Consider the following 19,276-nt stretch of genomic DNA (forward strand, 5'->3'; position numbering starts at 1 on the left):
CTGGTGCTTGGATGGTGGTGTGGGTGGACTGGCGCTCGGCTGGCGGTGTGTGAGTAGTTACTTTCTGTTGGTCACTACACACACTGCTAGTTGAGTGACACTCCACGCAGTCCATCATTTTGTGTAGTTGCAGTGTCAGAAATGTGGGCGTGTGAAAGTGATGGGCCCTTGAATGGCGCTGTCTGCTGGTGTGAGTGTTGTAATGTGATGGGTCCGCGGCTGGCGGTGTGAATGTTTTGCATGTGTCACACGCACGAAAGGTGTATGAATGGCCTGTAAAGAGGTTGGTGCCTTGACGTGGCTTTACAGCTCACGAGCTGCGAGTCAGTGGTTCAGTTTATCATACTTTCAATTATACGTCGTGCATTTCATTTTTGTGAAATTACTTGCGAATACAATTGTATGTACTGAATCATCACTCACCCTCGTGCCAAATCCAACCAGTATGTGTGTGTGCTTGCGGATTAGATGGCTGTGCAGTAATATTCGTCTTTTTTCTCTTTCTGAAGTAGGGTGTACCTTGTCCCTTTTTGTGAATGTTGTAATGTGTTGCTTTTCTTTCCGGATGGTGTCAATGGTCTGGTGTGTATCAGGTATGAAAGGTGCGTGAATGGCCTGTAAAACGGTTGGTGCCTTGTCGTGGCTTTACAGATCACGAGTTGCGAGTCACTGGTTCGGTTTTTATGCATTTATTTATTGACGGAGCATTTCATTTTGTTGAAATATCTTGTTAATAAAATTTTATGTACTGAACCATCATCGCCCTCGTGCCAAATCCAACCTGTATGTGTGTGTCTTTGAGGAATAGGTAGCCGTGCTTGAATGTTTCACTTTTGAGTAACTCTGTTAAGGTGTACATTATAGCTATAAATACCTTACTAAATTTAGATATTATTGTTCAACCATGGGAGTATATGGTCATGTCTTTCTGGTGAATTCTATTGTTTTTTTTATCCACAATCTCCTGCAAACTTGAAAATGTCTGTCACAATTTCCATGCAATATTGTCCCAAGAATCGCACGCTCTCAAATTGAAAACTTAATTCATTCAAAACAATTTGGTTTTGCAAGGGGGTTCCCATGACTTTTTGGCCCGGGGCTCGGCGGGCATCTTTGGAAACTACCAAACCCAAACAGTTCTGAAAACTAGACACCCGGGGGAGTCCAGGGAGGTATGGCATGTGTGGGTCCCCTAATGTTTTCCTACCCAGAAATCCCTGCAAACCATAAATTTAGGTTAAAAAAACAGTTTTCCATACATTTTTACGTGGGATCTCTGTGCCGGCACAAATGTCCTACCACCCAGCGTTCCCCTTGATCTCCCGAGTAAAATGATACCTCACTTGCATGGGTAGGCATAGTGGCTGCAACAGGAAAAGGTCCAAATCGTACGGTGGAGAAATTAAAATAACCTATAGCAAAATTACCTTCTTTTTTTGGGGGTGGGGGGCACCTGAGTTTTTGGCCCGGGGCTCAGCGGGCATTTTTGGAAACTACCAAACCCAAACAGTTCTGAAAACTAGACACCCGGGGGAGTCCAGGGAGGTATGGCATGTGTGGGTCCCCCAATGTTTTCCTACCCAGAAATCCCTGCAAACCTTAAATTTAGGTTAAAAAAAAAAAACACTTTTCCATACATTTTTGCATGGGATCTCCGTGCCAGGACAAATGTCCTACCACCCAGCGTTCCCCTTGATCTCCCGAGTAAAATGATACCTCACTTGTGTGGGTGGGCCAAAGGCCTGTGACTAAGGTGAGTTGCTTAATTTGTCAATCCTAAACACTACATTTTTAAACAATTCATTTTAAGTCTGTTCTGCTTTGGGACATAACTTTAAGGTTTGCAGGGAATTCTGGGTAGGTAAACCTTGGGAGACCCACGCATGCCATACCTCGCTGGACTCCCCTGGGTGTCTAGTTTCCAGAAATGTGTGGGTTAGGTAGGTTTCCCTAGATGGCCGCCGAGCCCCGGGCCAAAAACTCATGTGAGCCCCCTTGCAAAACCCGGTTATTTAGTGATAGGTTATTTTGATGTCGCCTCCTTAGGTTTGGGGCCCTTGTCTGTCGCGGGTCCTTGAGCCACCCACGCAAGTGAGGTACCATTTTTTTCGGGAGACCTGGGGGAACGCTGGGTGGGTGGAAATTTGTTTATTGATTCTGGGTAACATAACCTGGTGGGAGGCAGTCGAGTCACCCCATCCTGAATTCCCCTGGGTGTCTACTTTTCAAAAATGTATAGGTTTGCTAGGTTTCCCTAGGTGCCGGCAGTGCTACGGTTCAAAAACGAAAGGTAGGCTCTTTGCAAAAAAAGGGCACGTTTTCACTGCGAAATTGAGGTGCGACCACGTTGTGTTTTGCGGTTTCCTGTCGCAGGTACTAGGCAGACCCAGGCAATTGAGGTACCATTTTTTTGGGGAGACCTGGGGGAACGCTGGGTGGGTCGAAGTTTGTTGATCCACGCCGATTCCAGAACTTTTCACCACAGAAATGTGATGAAAATGCGTTTTTTTGGTCAATGTTTTAGCTTTGCAAGGGATTCTGGGTAACAGAACCTGGTGGGAGGCAGTCGAGTCACCCCATCCTGAACTCCCCTGGGTGTGTAGTTTTCAAAAATGTATAGGTTTGCTAGGTTTCCCTAGGTGCCGGCAGAGCTAGGGTGCACAAACTACAGCTAGGCCCTTTGCCATAAAAAGGTCAATTTTTAACTGCAAAATTGAGGTGTGACCACGTTGCATTTTGCGCCTTTTCCCGTCGCAGGCACAAGGCCGATTCACACAAGTGAGGTACCGTTTTTATCGGGAGACTTAGAGTAATTCAGATTTGTAAATCAACTGTTATTACCTATTGAGTTTTCATGCATTTCTCCTTTCCCAATGAAAGACATTGTGTAAAAAAAATATTTTTGAAAAATGACCAATAATTCTCATGCTAGTACGAGTATTCCCAATTTTGAAAATGTGCAAATATATACGGTTTCTAAACTCTATAATTTGTACCCAATTCAGAAATACATAGGTGTCTTTCATACCGATTTTTCCATGTATACGTTTAAAAAAAATAAGTGCTCTATACCCAGTAAATAATAAAATACCATTGCAAGTTGCTGCTCAGTTTTTGGCTCTGGGTTCGTCGGGTTCTTGGTGAAACTACAAGTCCTATATATCCCCACAACCAGGAAGGTCAAACGGATGTATTGCTTTTTAAGAACTGTCAAAATTACAAGAAGTTATAGGTGAAAACGTTGAGACAAAAGGCAGTTTTTTTCAACTAATTTTCAATTATTCCAATATTTAACTGTTAGTTTCTATAAAGAAACTTCCATGGATTAGACAAATGACCCCTTTCTGAATTCAGAATGTTGTCTACTTTTCGAAAATGTATAGCTTTCCAGGATCCATTATTGCTTTCAACCTCATTTCTACCATTAACGGGAAGGAGGTTGAAAGCTCTAAAAATAGCAAAAATAGGCTATGTCCCAGAAAAATGCCAAAACTGTGAAAAATGTTGGCTCGCTGTCAAAAGACTGTCATTCCCTAAAAGCTGAGAAAATGGAGATTTCAGCCCCACAAACCCTATTTTGATAACATTTGCAGGGAAAAACTCAGAGGCTTTCCTTTGCAGCCCGTTTTTCCCATTTTTCTAAAAAAAACTAAAATGTCACTGTATTTTGCTTAATTTCTGGGACCCCTCCAAGGGAATCCACAAACCCTGGGCACCTTTAGAATCCACATGATGTTGGAAGAAAAGGACGCAAATGTGGCGTGGATACCTTATGTGGTCAAAAAGTTACAGGGGCCTAAGCGCGCACTACCCCAAATCACCAAAAAAAGGCTTAGCACAGGAGGAGAAAAGGCCTAGCAGCGAAGGGGTTAAACACCCTGCCTTAGAGCGGTCAGGCCTGATGTAGGGGTGTGACATGTGTCTTCACATTTATCTGCACCAAGACATGCAGCCTGCAATGGCAGTCGTGCATATGCTTGGTGAATGGTCACTTACATTGGCACAATGGGTGCTACAGCCCTTGGGGACCCTCTTTAGTACCACAGGCCGCAGGTACCAAAGGACTATTTACTAGGGACTCAGAGGGTGCTAAAGGTTTGTCAATTGGGGGAACAATTGCACAGTGTTGGTAAAGAGCTTGGGCACTGTGGAACTGGTTAGCAGGAACCCAGTGCACTTTCAGTCATAATCACATCAGGTACCAGGCAACAAGTGGGGACAACCACTTCAAAAAGGGACATTTTCATACACCCAGTGTAAGAAGGATAATGTTACTTACCCAGTAATCATCTGTTCTTGGCATGTAGAGCTGTAGATTCACATGCGTTGCATACTCCTGCCATCTAGTGATAGGTCCGGATGTTTGCAAGTTGTTTTTCTTCAAAGAAGTCTTTCCAGTCACAAGGTGACTCCTGCTTTCGGTGATAGTGCGCATGGGCATCAACTCCATTGTTAGATTGTTTTCCCGCAGAGGGTGAGAATGGAGTTAGTAAGTGTAGAATAGAGATGTCCATGCGAATGTAAACTGAGAACTGAACAACTACAGGTACCCGGGGAGGCGGGTGGGCGCATGTGAAGCTACAGCTCTACATGCCAAAAACAGATGCGTACTGGGTAAGTAACATTATCCGTTCAAGGCATGTGAGCTGTAGATAACATGCTTTTCATAGACTATACAGCAGTATAATCCCAAAGCAGTGGCTAACCTGTAGCTGTTGCAGTTGTCTGAAACAGTGTTTTAAGTACTGCCTAGCCTACATTAGCTTGCTGCCTCGCTAATACATCTACACAATAGTGCTTGGTAATTGTGTGGGGTGTAGACCATGTTGCTGCTTTACAAGTGTCAGCTAAGGGAATATTCTCAAAAAAAAAATCTTAGTAACCCCTATCTAGCGAGAGGAATGCGCTCCAGGGGGTATATTCAAAGTTCTTTTTGCTTTTATATAACATGTTTGAATCCATTTTCCAATCCATTTTGCAATGCCTAATTTAGAAATGGGATTGACTTGGTTTGGTGGTGAAAAATCAACAAAAAGCTGCTTTGTTTTACCAAATTATTTTGTTCTTTCCAGGTAATATAGTAGAGCTCTTCTAACATCAAGTGTGTGTAGAGCTCGTCCTGCTATAGAATCAAGTTGAGGAAAGAACACAGGTAACTCAACTGATTGATTTGAAAGCCAGAAACTACTTTAGGAAGAAATTGAGGATTGGTTTGAAGAACCACTCTGTCTTTATGAAGCTTAAAGAAGGGCTCTTGTGTAGTTAATGCCTGGAGTTCACCAACTCTCCTCAGTGAGATTATTGCTATGAGGAAAGCAACTTTCCACAATAGGAATTGTAACTAACACCTGTGCATTGGCTCGAATGGTGGACCCAAAAATCATGTAAGAACTATGTTTAAGTTCCACACTGGTGCAGGTGGGACTCTTGGTGGTATCACTCTTTTCAATTCAGCCGTAAATGCTTTAATCACTGGTACTCTGAATAGAGATAAGTGTTGTCTCCTTTGTAAAAATGTAGCTACTGCTGCAAGATGCAAGCAAATGGATGTGTAGGCTAGTCCAGACAGCTGTGAATGTAACAAGTAACAGATAAGGTTCTGTACAGAAGCATCAAGAGGATTGATATTGTTATTGTTTCAATAGATAACAAACGGTTTTCATTTTGCTGTATAACATGCCCTAGTAGTAGGCTTTCTAGCCCCTTTTAGGATATTCATACAGTTTGGTGGGAATTGTGAATAACCAAACTGTATGACTTCGGGAGCCAGATCGCTAGTTTGAGTTCCTTGTGATTTGGATACCAGATTTCTCATGGCTCTGAGTGAGGAGACTGGACGTGTGATCCAGCTTTTGGTGTGTAATTACGCACAGCTCCAGCAGGGTGGTGAACCATGGTTGACGTGCCCATGTGGGAGCAATGAGAATCAGTGTGCGGGTTGTTTGCCTAACTTTCCAAACTACCAACGGAATAAGTAGGAGAGGCAGAAAAGCGTGAGCAAATATCCCTGACCAGTTCATCCATAGGGCATTGCCTTTGGAGAGCGGGTGTGGGAACCTAGAGGCAAAGCTTGGGCTTTTTGCGTTTTGCTTTGTGGCGAACAGGTATGTGAGGAAATCCCCATTCCTGAAAGTATGGGAGGAGAACCTGAGGATGAAGTTCCCACTTGTGTATTTGCTGTCTGTCTGTCTGTTGAGAAGGCCTGCAATCTGATTATTTATTCCTCAAAGATGCTCTGCCAGGAGATAAATTATGAGGTGTATAGCCCATTTCCAAAGGGCTTGTGCTAGGCGTAACAGTTGGAGAGTGCGTGTCCCCCTGTTTTTGTATGTAATACATAGCTGTCCTGTCGTCTGTGCGGACTAGAACAGCTTTGCCTATGAGGTGAGTTTAGAAGGCTCGGAGCGCTGGAAACACTGCTAGTAGTTCCAGGTGATATTATGAAGCCTTTTGTGCTTTAGACTCCACAATCCTTGGATACTGTGATTGCTCACTGGTTGGGGGGCTCACTTGCTCAAAGTGTCTGCTGTTAACACTGTCTGTGGAACAGGGTCAATGAAGGGCCGCCCTTTGGATACATTTTGTGGGTTCCACTACTGCAGAGAGCGATGGGTGCGGCCTTCTACCAACAATAGATCAGTCAATTGACCCTATGACTGGTTCCACTGTCTTGCTAAGCCTTCTTGGAGGAGGCGCATATGAAGTCTTGCATGGGAAATAATTACTATGCAAGACGCCATCATTCCTAGCAGTTGCATGAAGACCCTTGCTGGTAATGATTGGTTGTGCTGAAACTGAGTTAGAATAGATTGAATATGGAGAATTCTGACTGCAGAGGGAGGGGCTTGAGCTCTTTGAGAGCCTATGGTGGCTCCCGGTTAAGTCTGTATGTTGGAAGGTTGCTAATGGGACCGTAGGGCATTCACTGTACAATCTAGTTGGTGTAGCAACTGGATTGTGGCTTGAATGTGTTGGAGACACTTCTAGTAAGTGCTGGCTTTGATGAACCAGTGGTCCAGGTATAGGAATACAATGATGTGCTGTCTTCTCAAATGAGCTGCGACTACTGCCAGGCATTTGGTAAATACTCTGGGAGCATTGGTGACTCCAAACGGTAGTACTTTGAATTGGTAATGTTGGCCTGCTATCACAAATCTGAGACATTTGCGATGAGCAGGGTAAACTGGAATGTGGAAATATGAGTCTTTTAAGTCTAGAGTAGTCCTGAAGTTGCCCTGCCGTAGGAGTGGGAGCACTTGTTAAAGTGTCACCATGTGGAAATATTCTGACAGTATGTAGAGGTTTAGTTCTCTGAGATCCAGAATAGGTTTCAAAGAGCCGTCCTTTTTGGGAATTAGAAAATACAGGGAGTATACTCCTGACCCTTGATATTGTAACAGTACCTTTTAGTAAAATAGGCTTTTCTTCTTGTGTGAGCAGGTGTAAATGTTCCGGTGACATTTTGTGAGAACGAGGTGGAATGTTTGGAGGATTGGTGGTAAGCTCCAGGCAAAAACAATGTTGGGTAATTCCTAACACCCATTTGTCTGTAGTTATAGACCACCAAATGGGGAGGAAATGTTGCAGTCTTGCCCCAACAGGTGTGCTATAGTCGAGGGGAAGTGTGGGGAAGGCACTGCTTATTACGGGAAGGGGAATGACGGGGAGTTCTGCCTTTTTCTCTACCCTTAGAATTGTTCCCGCTGTAACCTCCCCAAAAGAATCCTCTTAAAGGGGATGACTGGTTGTTACCCTTATAAGTGGATGCATTTTGTTTGAGGGTGTGGTCTTAGACCCCGCTCAGTAAAAGGACCCTCTATTGAAAGGGACATGGAGACCTCCCATAGATCTGGCGACCTCTGTGTCCTTCATTTTTTCTAATGCCTGATCAACATCAGGTCCAAAAGATGTTTTTTGTTGAAGTGTGTGTTCAGAATGAATTGTTGGACCTTGGGCTTAAATCCTGAGATCCTTAACCAAGCATGTCTTCTAAGAAGAAATCTCGTGTTGACCTCTCTAGCGGAGGTATAAGCAGCATCCAACGCATACCTTACTGACAAATTGAAAATTAGTTTCCCTTTGTTTACTAAGTCCTGGGCTCTGGTTTTATGCTCATCTGGAAGATACTGAAACAGCTGCTCCATTTCATCCCAGTGGGCCCCGTCATATCTGGCTAAAAGGCCTTGCATATCTGCAATGCGCCAGTGTTTGGGCGCCTGTGCCGCTACGCGTTTTATCCGGTGGAGGAGCGCCCCCAGATGTTTGGGGATTAACCCTTTTGCAAGCATTTGATACAACTAGTGAATCTAATGGTAATTGCCCCTTGATAAATACTGGATAAGTGGAAGAGGCCTTATATTTTTTATCAACTCTAGGAGTTAATATACAAGTGTGCAGAGGATCCTTAAAAATCTCATCTGCGTGTCTCATCATGCCCTTAAGCAAGGGAAGTGTTTGTGAAGACCTGTGTATGGACACTAAGGTTTCAAACAAAAAGTCTTCCTCTAATGCCTCTTTATGTAGTGCCACTCCATGATATTGTGCTGCCCTGGCAATGAGCTCTTGGTAGGCTATATTGTCATCTGGGGGCGATGGCTTGGCAGTGTAAAGGTCCAGGTCGTAATCTGTTTGGGAATCAATAGTTTATCAGATAAACAAGAAAAAGTAGCTACTATGACAATGTACGTGTAGTGTCTGCAGAGGAAAAACCAGTTGTTTTTTTATGAAGGCCCTCACCCACCAACCTAGTTGGCGGCATGCTTCAACATCGGGCCCCACCCGAGGTACCGAGTGTACCTCAGGTGTGCTACGAAGCCGGACTACAGCAGAGCAGGTTTTGTTATGTGAGTGTGGGTGTTGATGCGTTGCGTGAGGTATTAAAATTCTGTCCGAAGGGTCCCAAACATACTTTATTGGTTGGTACTTGGCAGGGTTAAAACAAAGGCTTTAAGATGTATATGCATAGACTTATGGTCTCCCACGTCCAGTGTGGTCTACTAGTTTCAGCCAGACCTTTTTCCTAAACTGGCTTTTTTCAGGACCATTTTATGTGTAAGGGTGGTACAGGGGTCTATTGTGTTCTCAGTGCCCTGTATGTGTAGCACACACTAAGGTGCTATAATTGTGAGAGGTGGTTCCTCTCCTGTTTGTACTCCTAGCTACGGGGGACAACATTTCAGGGGTCTCTGCCTGTGTGTCTGAGACCTGTGCGCATTGGCAATGTCTTCGGTGCTGCGGCTATGTTCCAGTCAGGAGCTCTGCTTTTCAATAGTTTAGTCAGACCATGGGTCTACTGGCATATGTGTACCCTCATCATCAATGTCATCATTATCGTGGTGAGACTGCGGAGAATCCTGAGGTGTAATCTGTAAAGGATCAGAAGGAGGATATGGTAGTGGTGGAGAGTATGATGGTGGTAAATGAAAAGGACTTGTGGCCTCAGCTTTCCTTTTTAAAGGAGGTTTGTAAGAAGTGTCCTCATCTAGAAGTTTGTGTTTTTGAGATAGTTTATACGACCTGTCTCAGGGTTAATATAGAGTTATTTTTGTTTCCGAACCTTTTTTGGTGGGACAACGTCTAAATTCGGATCGGACAAGGCATATTTTATTTTCGGCGGCAGTCTTTTCAGTGCCGACACCGTTCCGAAGGTTGTTTCGCTTCCGGCGTGGAAAGATTCGGCTCTGAGCCAGATTTTTGCTTCGATCCAATGGTTTCGGATCCGAAGAGGGCTTTTGGTGAGTAGGTACGGAACCGGAAGGCTCGACAGCGTGTTTCGGACCCTTAGCCTTGGGGTGGGGCATCGGAAACATCAACTTGGTGCAGACCTTGGCCAGATGGCAGAGGTGGTGCCAAGGCCTTTTCTTTTTTCTGGGGAAGTTGGCGGGGCAGGGGTTCTTCGGTACTCACGTGAGCCAGTCCTTGTGGCAATTCCTCTACGTTGAGGTCCGATCCGGAATCCTGACCGGTGAAGACTTCTTCCTCCGACGCTGATGCCCCCACATCTTATTGATCGGAATGTTCACCGAAGATGTCTGGTGTATCTTTGATGCTTTGACACTGCATTTATGGACATACGGTCCGACGATCACTAAAAGTTTTCTTCGATCTAAATTATTTGCCTGCGTCATGGTCTTCCTTCTTGTGCTCCGGAGACAAACACAGGTTACACACTTTGTGTGACTCAGTGCGCAGATACTTCGCGTGGCACTGAGGGCAAAATTTGAACTGTGTCTGTTCCATTGACTGAGAGCTGATCCGACGTGGCTAGGCCGGAAGTCCATCCAAGAGGCTTTCAGATCAAAAGTAGTTTTTAGTAACTGAAACGATACGTGGATTGGAGGGAAACGCGTACAAGAATAATTCCGTCGAGGTAGAGATGGTTGCGCGTCGAGGGGAACCGAAGAACTCATTCAAACCGGAGAGCATCAACACACGTCAGAACCTGATGGCTGAAAAAAAAAATCTAACAATGGAGTCGATGCCCTTGCACACTAGTACCGAAAGGAGAAATCACCTCACCCTGTGACTGGAAAGATTTATTCGAAGAAAAACAACTTGCAAGCATCCGGACCAAACACTAGATGGCAGTAGTATGCAAAGCATATGATCTACAGCCCACGTGCCTCGAACATTGGTTTATTAGTTGATCAGGATGTAAGTCCTACGCAAGTAATAGGTCCACAATTTTTTCTTTACAAGGAATCAAGTGCCACATTGTAGCACTTGACTCTCAGGGTAGCAAAGCAGAGTAGTCCAAGGCCTAGTCCGGGGAGGTGGTAGGGTCTAGCAATTTTGATTCCCTGGCACACAACAACATGCAATATGTAATATATTATCGTCCAGTCAGTGCCTTTTCTTTTAAAAAGGAAAATTTAATTTATTACACACAGCACTAACTACTACACATTTAAATAAATATATGTGCAATAGGTGGATTCAAATACCTTTGGTGACACCCTTATATCACACTTCACTCCTAGTGGGCCCTGGACCCCATAATCAAAATGCCCCAAATCTATACCAGATGTAGCATCACAACATAAGGGGGTAACATTACATATAAAGGCAGGTCAACTGGCTTTGTCAAGAGGGTTACTACATGAACATATACAGATCAGTCCTACTGGCTTTAATAAGATGTCACCACACTATTAAAAAGTGTAGGCAGTAAGCACTTATTTATTAGGCTTCATCAGTAAAACTCATGAAATGAATAACCATAAGCAAATGCATTTATAATTAATCTATGTATTCAAATGTTCACCAATACTACTGTCAATCAATTATTCCAATTCAAATCAACCATTCATATGCGGTAGAGGTTTTCCTTTAAATTTTTAGGCCACACAATGCAGTCATATGTCTAACCAATAGGGTTTACTGCATTCCAGAGCCCAAAAGTGAAAGCTCCAGCTCTGGGAGTGCTTTGAAACAAAGTTGACGTCAATGGCATTTTGGGACTGAAAGAATCGGTTTGGACCTTTGATGGTCATAACGTTGACAAGCTACACGTTGACGTTCACAATATCAATGCCCTAGACGTAGACGTCCATCTTTGACCAGAAAAGAATATCCTTTAGAAATAAATGGTAGGGCCCTGGTAGAGGACTGATCCTCTCCTTGCTCTTCATAAGTAAATGGCAGAGCCCTGGTAGAGGACTGACCCTCTCCTCGCCCCTTACAGGTAAATGGCAGAGCCCTGGTAGAGTACTGACCCTCTCCTCGCTCTGAAGTCCTACCTTCAGATGATGTTTGCTTCTCCCTTTTCTTCAGAGTATGCTACAAATGTTCTTGTATGCTGAAAATCTTCAGGAATATGCTGCCAAGAAGGCAGGGTTTTGCTCCCCCAGGTAGGTCATTGCCCCCCCCCAAAAAAAGAGCATTTTATTTGATAATAGAACACCATGTTCTGTTAGAAAAAGGCAGAAACTGCAAGGGAGAGATGAAAAACATCGAATGAATTAAAAAAAAAAATAAGAGAAAGTCTTAAAAATGGCTGAGCTCAGTAATTCGGGATCCTTTCAGCAGGAGCCGGAAAAAAGAACTGAAGCAACTGCCACCAGCTGCACAGGATGGGATATTGGTGGTCTCTGGGTTTTTAAAGGTGCAGTATCTTTTTTAGCCAGATAATGAGAGCCTATGAGGCTACTCTGTCCTGCTCTTCATCTTTCGTTTGCGAATTCTCAAATTGTCCTCATTTACTTTATTCTGGCCCTTTTTGGTCTTTATTATGAAGAATTTCCTCAGTCCTCCTGACAATCAACGTAGGCGCTTCTCATGGATCAGTGTGTTCCCTCCTGTTGTTCAAGCTGTATACGAAGCTTCAAGCCCAACCAAAAGTACAGTACTCTGCTGACAATACCCTGATATCTCTGAATGGTGGCCTGACTAAAATGTTTTAAAGAGGTGAATGAGAGTTTATCGAAGATTGAAAAGACAAAAGTAATACTATGTCAAAGGCATTCTCCTATGCCATCTCTCACCACCCATCTTTTTGGGAGTTCCTTCAAGGGTTTACAGTCTATTTAAGAACATAAGCTTCGCCTGGGATGATGGCAGGAGTCTCAAATCTCACACATTGGCAAGGTCATCAAGGAATCCTGGTATAAATGTGAACTTTGAGCGGTCTTCCTCAGTACTTTCACAAAGTTGTCATGTGTTCTCAGCTAATTGTTTCAACTAATAATGAAATGCTTTAGGTGGTGTCCTACTAGATACTTAGCATATGAAATGAAAAAAAAGAGTACAAAACACATCTGTTGATGTCCAGCCTTCGATGTGAGACATGGTGCCACTTATTAAGAAAGGTACTCATTTGCAGGCCAGTGAAGGCCTGAGTAAACTTACCATTCTTACCATCAGTATGTAAATGCCTCAGTGTCCTGTCACCAAGTTACCTCAATAAGTAGATGACATCACTTCAACTTAGCAGACTGCTTGCATTCTCGGGTTGTGTCTTTGCAAGTGTTTCCTTAGACTAGATTGAGGTCATGTGGTGACAAAAGGTGCTTGGCCCACACTCTTGAATAACCTTTTAATACTCTGAACAGAACAATCACTATTGACAGCAATTAAGAGCTGCTGATTTTATTAATTCACTTGTTAGATGACCTCCGTGATTTTGTTCTCGGTGGCTTGGCCCTATACAGGGTTGGATAAGCGCAAAGTGTGTGGGATATAAATACACAGAAATATGTAGATATGGCAAACGTGGAGGGATTTGTCTGAGTGATATCAATGGTGGCCTTGCCTCTCACTGGCTTGGTTGCATCTATTAGTTTGGACTTTAATGGATATATATGCCTATTAGTAATAGGACACTAATGCAGATAGGTCTTAAAATATAACTGACAGTAAGAGGCTTTTTTAACCATTGATTTGGTAGTTTATAAAAATGCTTGCTGTCTTTCGTACACAGTGTCCTGGAACTAAACCACCCATCTGGTCATGGGTGATAAATGACTTTTTTAGTTAATGCCAAGCATTGTTGATGAAAGACTGGCACAGCTCAGTATATCTTCACAATGTCTGGACTGTCACAGAGAAAAGGGTCAAAGTGACAACGTCTTATTTACTTATGCGCAAACTTCATTAATTGGGAGTCCCACTCTTCCTCATCACAGTCTTAAGTTCCCTCATTACCACTGTTGTTTTGACTGTCTTTGACAGTTGTGCTACTTCTTGGTTATTATAAAAGGGGTTTGTAAGTGAAAGGTCAGGTTTTTATGTTCTCATTACAAGAGAGAGAAGCAAAAAATGTGAATTTGCAAGATTCTCATCTTTCTTAACAATTATCATTCTAACATAATGACCCTTACGTGGAAATGAAGCCTCTGAATTGAAGATTAAAATGTTAAGCAATTGAAGCAATATGCCTGGTTTGTTTTGGAGATCAACTGAGTTTGCATAATTATGTAGCTACTAAACACATGGCCAGCAGCAAATCCTGTTTAAGTTTAACAAGAGCACTTGTTAATCTAACACTTTTGGGACAGGTAACATCCTTGAAAACAATATTCTCATTAGATTAGTTCTGAAAATACAATGCAGTCAACGAAATGAATTTAAGCAAGAGTGCCTGCTCTGATAGGCAAGTTATCCGAGAGTTCAGTTACAAAAGATTTTTACAGAAAGGTTAAGTGAAAAGAGTTCACATTCAGAGCTACTATATCTAGTCATTAACCAAACAACTTTTTCTATGCACAGTATAAAACGTTTAGTAAACAGTTGGATTGGCTTAACACTTAATCTTATAGTCTTAAATTCATAATTATTCATTTAAAAGGATTGGCAAACGACATCTTATTTCTTTTATAAAAATGTTCTTAAGAATGCACAAATGTATTAAAAAAAAAATCACTTACAGATGCTCTTGTGGGTGTTGCTGGCTGCTTTGAAAGATGCGACTGGAAAGACATTATGAACACTTAATAACACCAGGAGATGCAATACAAATTCCCATAAAATTACAAAATTGTCTTCTGCAAATGCATACATTGAGCTTTTGCTTATGATTTCTTCCCTGAATTAAGGCACTTCATGAATGGCTGTATGCTGAGAAATGTAATTTAGGAAATAGATTCTGGGGTCAGCTTAAAGCTGGCTCACCATTGTTGGCTTTTATGGTCACTCATTTGAATGCTTTTTATTTGTGGCTGGTGTGGATTTTCATTACTCTTCTTTTATCTGTCCATCACCTGCAGCATGGTCATTGTGGAGAAGTGTGGCTCAGGGGTTAGAGGCGGCAGACCCGGAATCTGAGATCGGCCCTGGACCAGAGTTCAATTCCCCGCCTCGGCGGGTCTTGGGCTCAAAAAATTCCACGGACTCGATAATTCTCGCTCCGGTGCCTTCTGGACTCACGGGTTCACACTCTGCGACTCTGGGCAATAGCTTGCTTAATCTCCACAACGGCCCCTCGCGGCGGGATGCCTAGCTTTCACCTTGTGGATACCCTTCCGGGGCTATCTCACAGGGGAATACCAGGACGGGTTCCCTAAGCAAGCGCCGGGAAACCCACTGCGGGTAGCTGTGCGCTATACAAGCTCAAATACATTTACATTTACATTACGTGTGTCCTCCTTCTCCTTACTTTTTAGGCACTACCCTTTTCTTTTTTTGTTTAAGCACTCCATGAAAGTAAATGTATTTTCCAGCTGTTTCCTTGGCTTACTTCTCTTTTACCCTCCGTGGCTCTGTGTCGCTCTAGTCTGTGTGCTTCTCTCCAGCATGTTCTTCCCCGGTATGCTTTCTCAGTCTTATCTTTCTCCCACACCAGTACCATGTTGCTCTCTCACTCATGTGCTACTCTTCTCCCCCTGAGCGCCACATTTCTCCAAGTCGTGTCTCTTCCCCTGTGCATGCCCTCCGTGTTGATCACCTGGCCTCCGTCTTGCTTCCCCTATCCCATACCCCATCAGCAAAAATACAAAACAAACAACAAATAAATCGCTTATGTGCTACTTTTTTCCTTTTTATTTACCTTTTAAACTTTGATTGGTAAATAACAAGCAAAAAACACAAAAAGCACTCAGGGATGCCGTAAAGCATAGCAAAAAAACAACATGTCTCAAAGACAAGACCTATTGGCTTTGCCAGTGTTTGTTTTTCCTGTTAACTAAAGGATTGGCTTTTTTTCGAATTGGACAATAAATGTAAAACTAACACTAAAAAGAAATCCATATTAACGTCATCTGAGTCAGCCCTGACTTAGGAAAAAAGGAAAATGCTACTTACCAGTATGCATCTGTTCTTGGCATGTAGAGCTGCAGAGTAGTACACTGTGCATTACATCGCCACCTGGTTTTGGGCTCGGATAATTGCAGATTGTTGTCTTCTTGGAATAAGTCTTTGTAGTCCCGATGGGTGACTCCTCCCTTGGACAATACTGCGCATGGGCATCGGCTCCATTCTCAGATTGTTTTTCGTCATGATGGGAAATGATGGAGTCAGTAGAAGTAAAGAAAATAAGGATGGCCATGTGTATGCATCTAAGTAAGATGAGAACTGGAACGGATACAAGTCCCGGGGAGGCGGGAGGGCGTGTACTACTCTGCAGCTCTACATGCCAAGAACAGATGCATACTGGTAAGTAGCATTTTTCGTTCGAGGCATGTGAGCTGCAGATAGTACACTGTGCATCGATTGTGCAGCATTATCCCCTTTTAGCGGTGGTCACCTGTATCCGTTGCAGTAGTTTGAAAGAGTTCTAAGGACAGATTGGCCTACCGCAGCTTGCTGCTTGGCTTGCACATCAACAAAATAGTGTTTAGTGAACGTGTGTGGTGTAGACCATGTTGCTGCCTTACATATGTCCTCTAGTGGTATATTTCCTAAGAAAGCCATAGAGGCTTCTATTTTGCGAGTGGAGTGCGCTCTAGGAGGAACTGTTAGTATACGTTTAGCTTTTATATAGCATATGTGTATACACTTTACAATCCACCGTGCAATCCCGCCTTTGGAGATGGGGTTGCCCTTGTGCGGAGGAGAGAAAGCGACAAACAGTTGTTTAGTTTTTCGAAATGATTTAGTCCTGTCGGTGTAGTAGAGTAGAGCTCTTTTAACATCTAGGGAGTGTAAAGCCCTATCTGCTACTGAGTCTGGGTTTTGGAAGAACACAGGAAGCTCGACAGACTGATTGAGATGAAAAGGAGTGACGACTTTTGGGAGGAATGTTGGATTAGGCCTAAGAACCACTTTGTTGGGATGGATTTGAAAAAATGGTTCTTGTATAGTGAAAGCTTGTATTTCGCTTACTCTTCTGAGAGAGGTGATAGCAACAAGGAAAGCAGTTTTCCATGTTAGGAATTGCAGCTCGCATCTATGTAGGGGCTCGAAAGGGGGTCCCATAAGTCTGGTAAGGACAAGATTTAGTTTCCACACAGGAGAAGGAGGCAACCTGGGTGGGATTATCCTTTTTAAGCCTTCCATGAACGCTTTAATCGCGGGAACTCTGAAGAGAGACAGATGTTGTCTGTTCTGTAAATAAGCTGCAATTGCTGCAAGGTGCAGGCATATGGAAGAATATGCCAAATTAGATCTTTGTAGTTGCAGAAGGTAACAAATGATATTCTGGATGGAAGCATCCAGGGGGTCAATTTGATTATTCGTGCAATAAATTGTGAATCTCTTCCATTTAGCAGCGTAACACGCTCTGGTAGTGGTTTTCCTGGCTTCTTTAATAATGGCCATACAGTCTGGTGGTAGGTTGAAGTAACCAAACTCTAGGACTTCAGGAGCCAGATCGCTAGAATCAGTTGGTGTGGGTCTGGGAGCTTGATTTCGCCATGGTTCTGTGTTAACAGAGATGGAGTGAGCCGCAGCTTTTGGTGTGGAACTAGAGAGAGTTCAAGCAGCGTGGTGAACCACGGTTGGCGTGCCCATGTGGGAGCTACAAGTATCAGTTTGAGAGACTGTTGTCTGAGCTTGCGCACCCCTAATGGAATTAGTGGGAGAGGCGGAAAAGGGTACGCAAATCTGCCTGACAAGTTCATCCATATTGCATTGCCTTCGTACAGTGGGTGTGGAAACCTGGTGGCGAAAGCGTGGCATTTTGTATTTTCGTGGGTGGCGAACAGGTCTATGTGTGGATGACCCCACAGTTGGAAGAATGGCTGAAGAACTTGTGGATGCAATTCCCATTCGTGATTCTGTTGTGCCGGTCGACTCAACCGATCTGCTATCTGATTGTGAACTCCTGGAAGGTGTTCTGCTAACAGATGTATGTTTTGAGGAATGGCCCATCTCCAAATGTCTTGTGCAAGCTTTGACTGTTGCAGAGAGTGTGTCCCCCCCCCTGTTTTTGAATGTAGTACATGGCTGTCATATTGTCCGTCCGGATGAGGACAGCCTTGCCTTGCATGTGAAGTTGGAAGGACTTGAGTGCTAGGAATATTGCTAGCAGCTCGAGATGGTTGATATGGAGTAGCCGCTGTTGAGCGGTCCATTGACCCTGAGTGGTAGGTCGTAGGAGATGGGCTCCCCATCCTGTAAGGGATGCATCTGTTGTGAGCACTATTTGTGGAACTGGCTCTAGGAACGGCGGCCCCTTTGTCAGGTTTTTGGTGTTCCACCACCGCAGAGAGCGATGTGTGCGGCTGTCCACCAACACCAGGTCTGTTAATTGACCATGAGCTTGGTTCCACTGTTGTGCTAGACTCTTGTAACAGACGCATTTGCAATCTTGCGTGTGGAACTATGAAGATGCAAGATGCCATCATGCCTATGAGTTTCATGAACACTCTGGCTGGGAGAGATTGTTGGTGTTTAAAAACAGCAACTAAGTTTTGAATGCTCCGTATCCTGGCTGGGCTGGGTTAAGCTAGAGCTGTAGACGTGTCGATTGTAGCCCCTCGATACTGGTGTACGTGCGAAGGCTCTAGGTGCGACTTGGTGTAGTTTATTGTAAACCCTAGGTTGTGCAGCAGTTGGATCGTTTGGTGTGTGTGTGCAACGCACTGGCTGGCAGATTTGGCTTTCATGAGCTAATCGTCTAGATAAGGGAAGACATGGATCTGTTGTATTCTCAGATGTGCTGCTTCGACTTCTAGGCACTTTGTGAATACTCTTGGTGCCGTTGTCACTCCAAATGGAAGGACCGTGAACTGATAGTGTTGTCCTTCCAGTACAAACCGTAGGTATTTCCTGTGAGCAGGATGTATAGGGATGTGAAAGTAGGCGTCTTTCAGATCTAATGTAGCAAGAAAGTCTCCCTGTTGCAGCAGTGGAAGCACTTGTTGCAGAGTGATCATATGAAAATGATCTGAGTGTAAGTAATGGTTGAGGGGCCTGAGGTCTAGAATCGGTCTCAGGGTCCCGTCTTTTTGGGGAATTAGAAAGTACAAAGAGTAAACCCCGTCCCTTGTTCCTGTAAAGGGACTATCTGAATCGCACCCTTCTGTAGAAGGGATAGAACCTCTTGCTGGAGGAGAGCTAGATGATCGGTAGACATCGGACGCTGTCTGGGAGGTATGTGTGGAGGGGTTGCTGTAAGTTCTAGGCAGTAGCCATGTTGGATAATCTATCTTAACCACTTGTCTGTTGTAATGGAGTTCCAGACACGCAGGAACTGTGTCAGTCTGCCCCCTACAGGAGTGGAATTCTGCGGGGGGCGTAGGGAAGTCATTGCTTAGGGGCGGGAGAGGCTCAAGTGTTATTACCTCTACCTCTGCCCTTGGTATTATTGCCTCTGTATCCTCCTCTATAGTAACTCTTGGTAGAGGAGGTTTGTGTCTTGAAAGACGGGTTAGCGTCTGTTCCAGTTTGTTTGCAGCCGCCT

General features: G+C 43.9%; 1 protein-coding gene across 1 annotated transcript in view; it reads right to left on the bottom strand.

The window, feature by feature from the left end:
* DYNC1LI2 (dynein cytoplasmic 1 light intermediate chain 2) overlaps positions 1-19,276 on the bottom strand; it is a 473,715-nt gene that overhangs the window by 167,906 nt on the left and 286,533 nt on the right. The window contains exon 10 of the mRNA XM_086947723.1: positions 14,364-14,405. Within this exon, the coding sequence (XP_086803849.1) occupies positions 14,364-14,405 (42 nt within the window). The remainder of the gene's footprint in view (positions 1-14,363; positions 14,406-19,276) is intronic.

Source organism: Lissotriton vulgaris, chromosome 12 (genome assembly GCF_964263255.1).
Source record: "Lissotriton vulgaris chromosome 12, aLisVul1.2, whole genome shotgun sequence".
NCBI lineage: Eukaryota > Metazoa > Chordata > Amphibia > Caudata > Salamandridae > Lissotriton > Lissotriton vulgaris.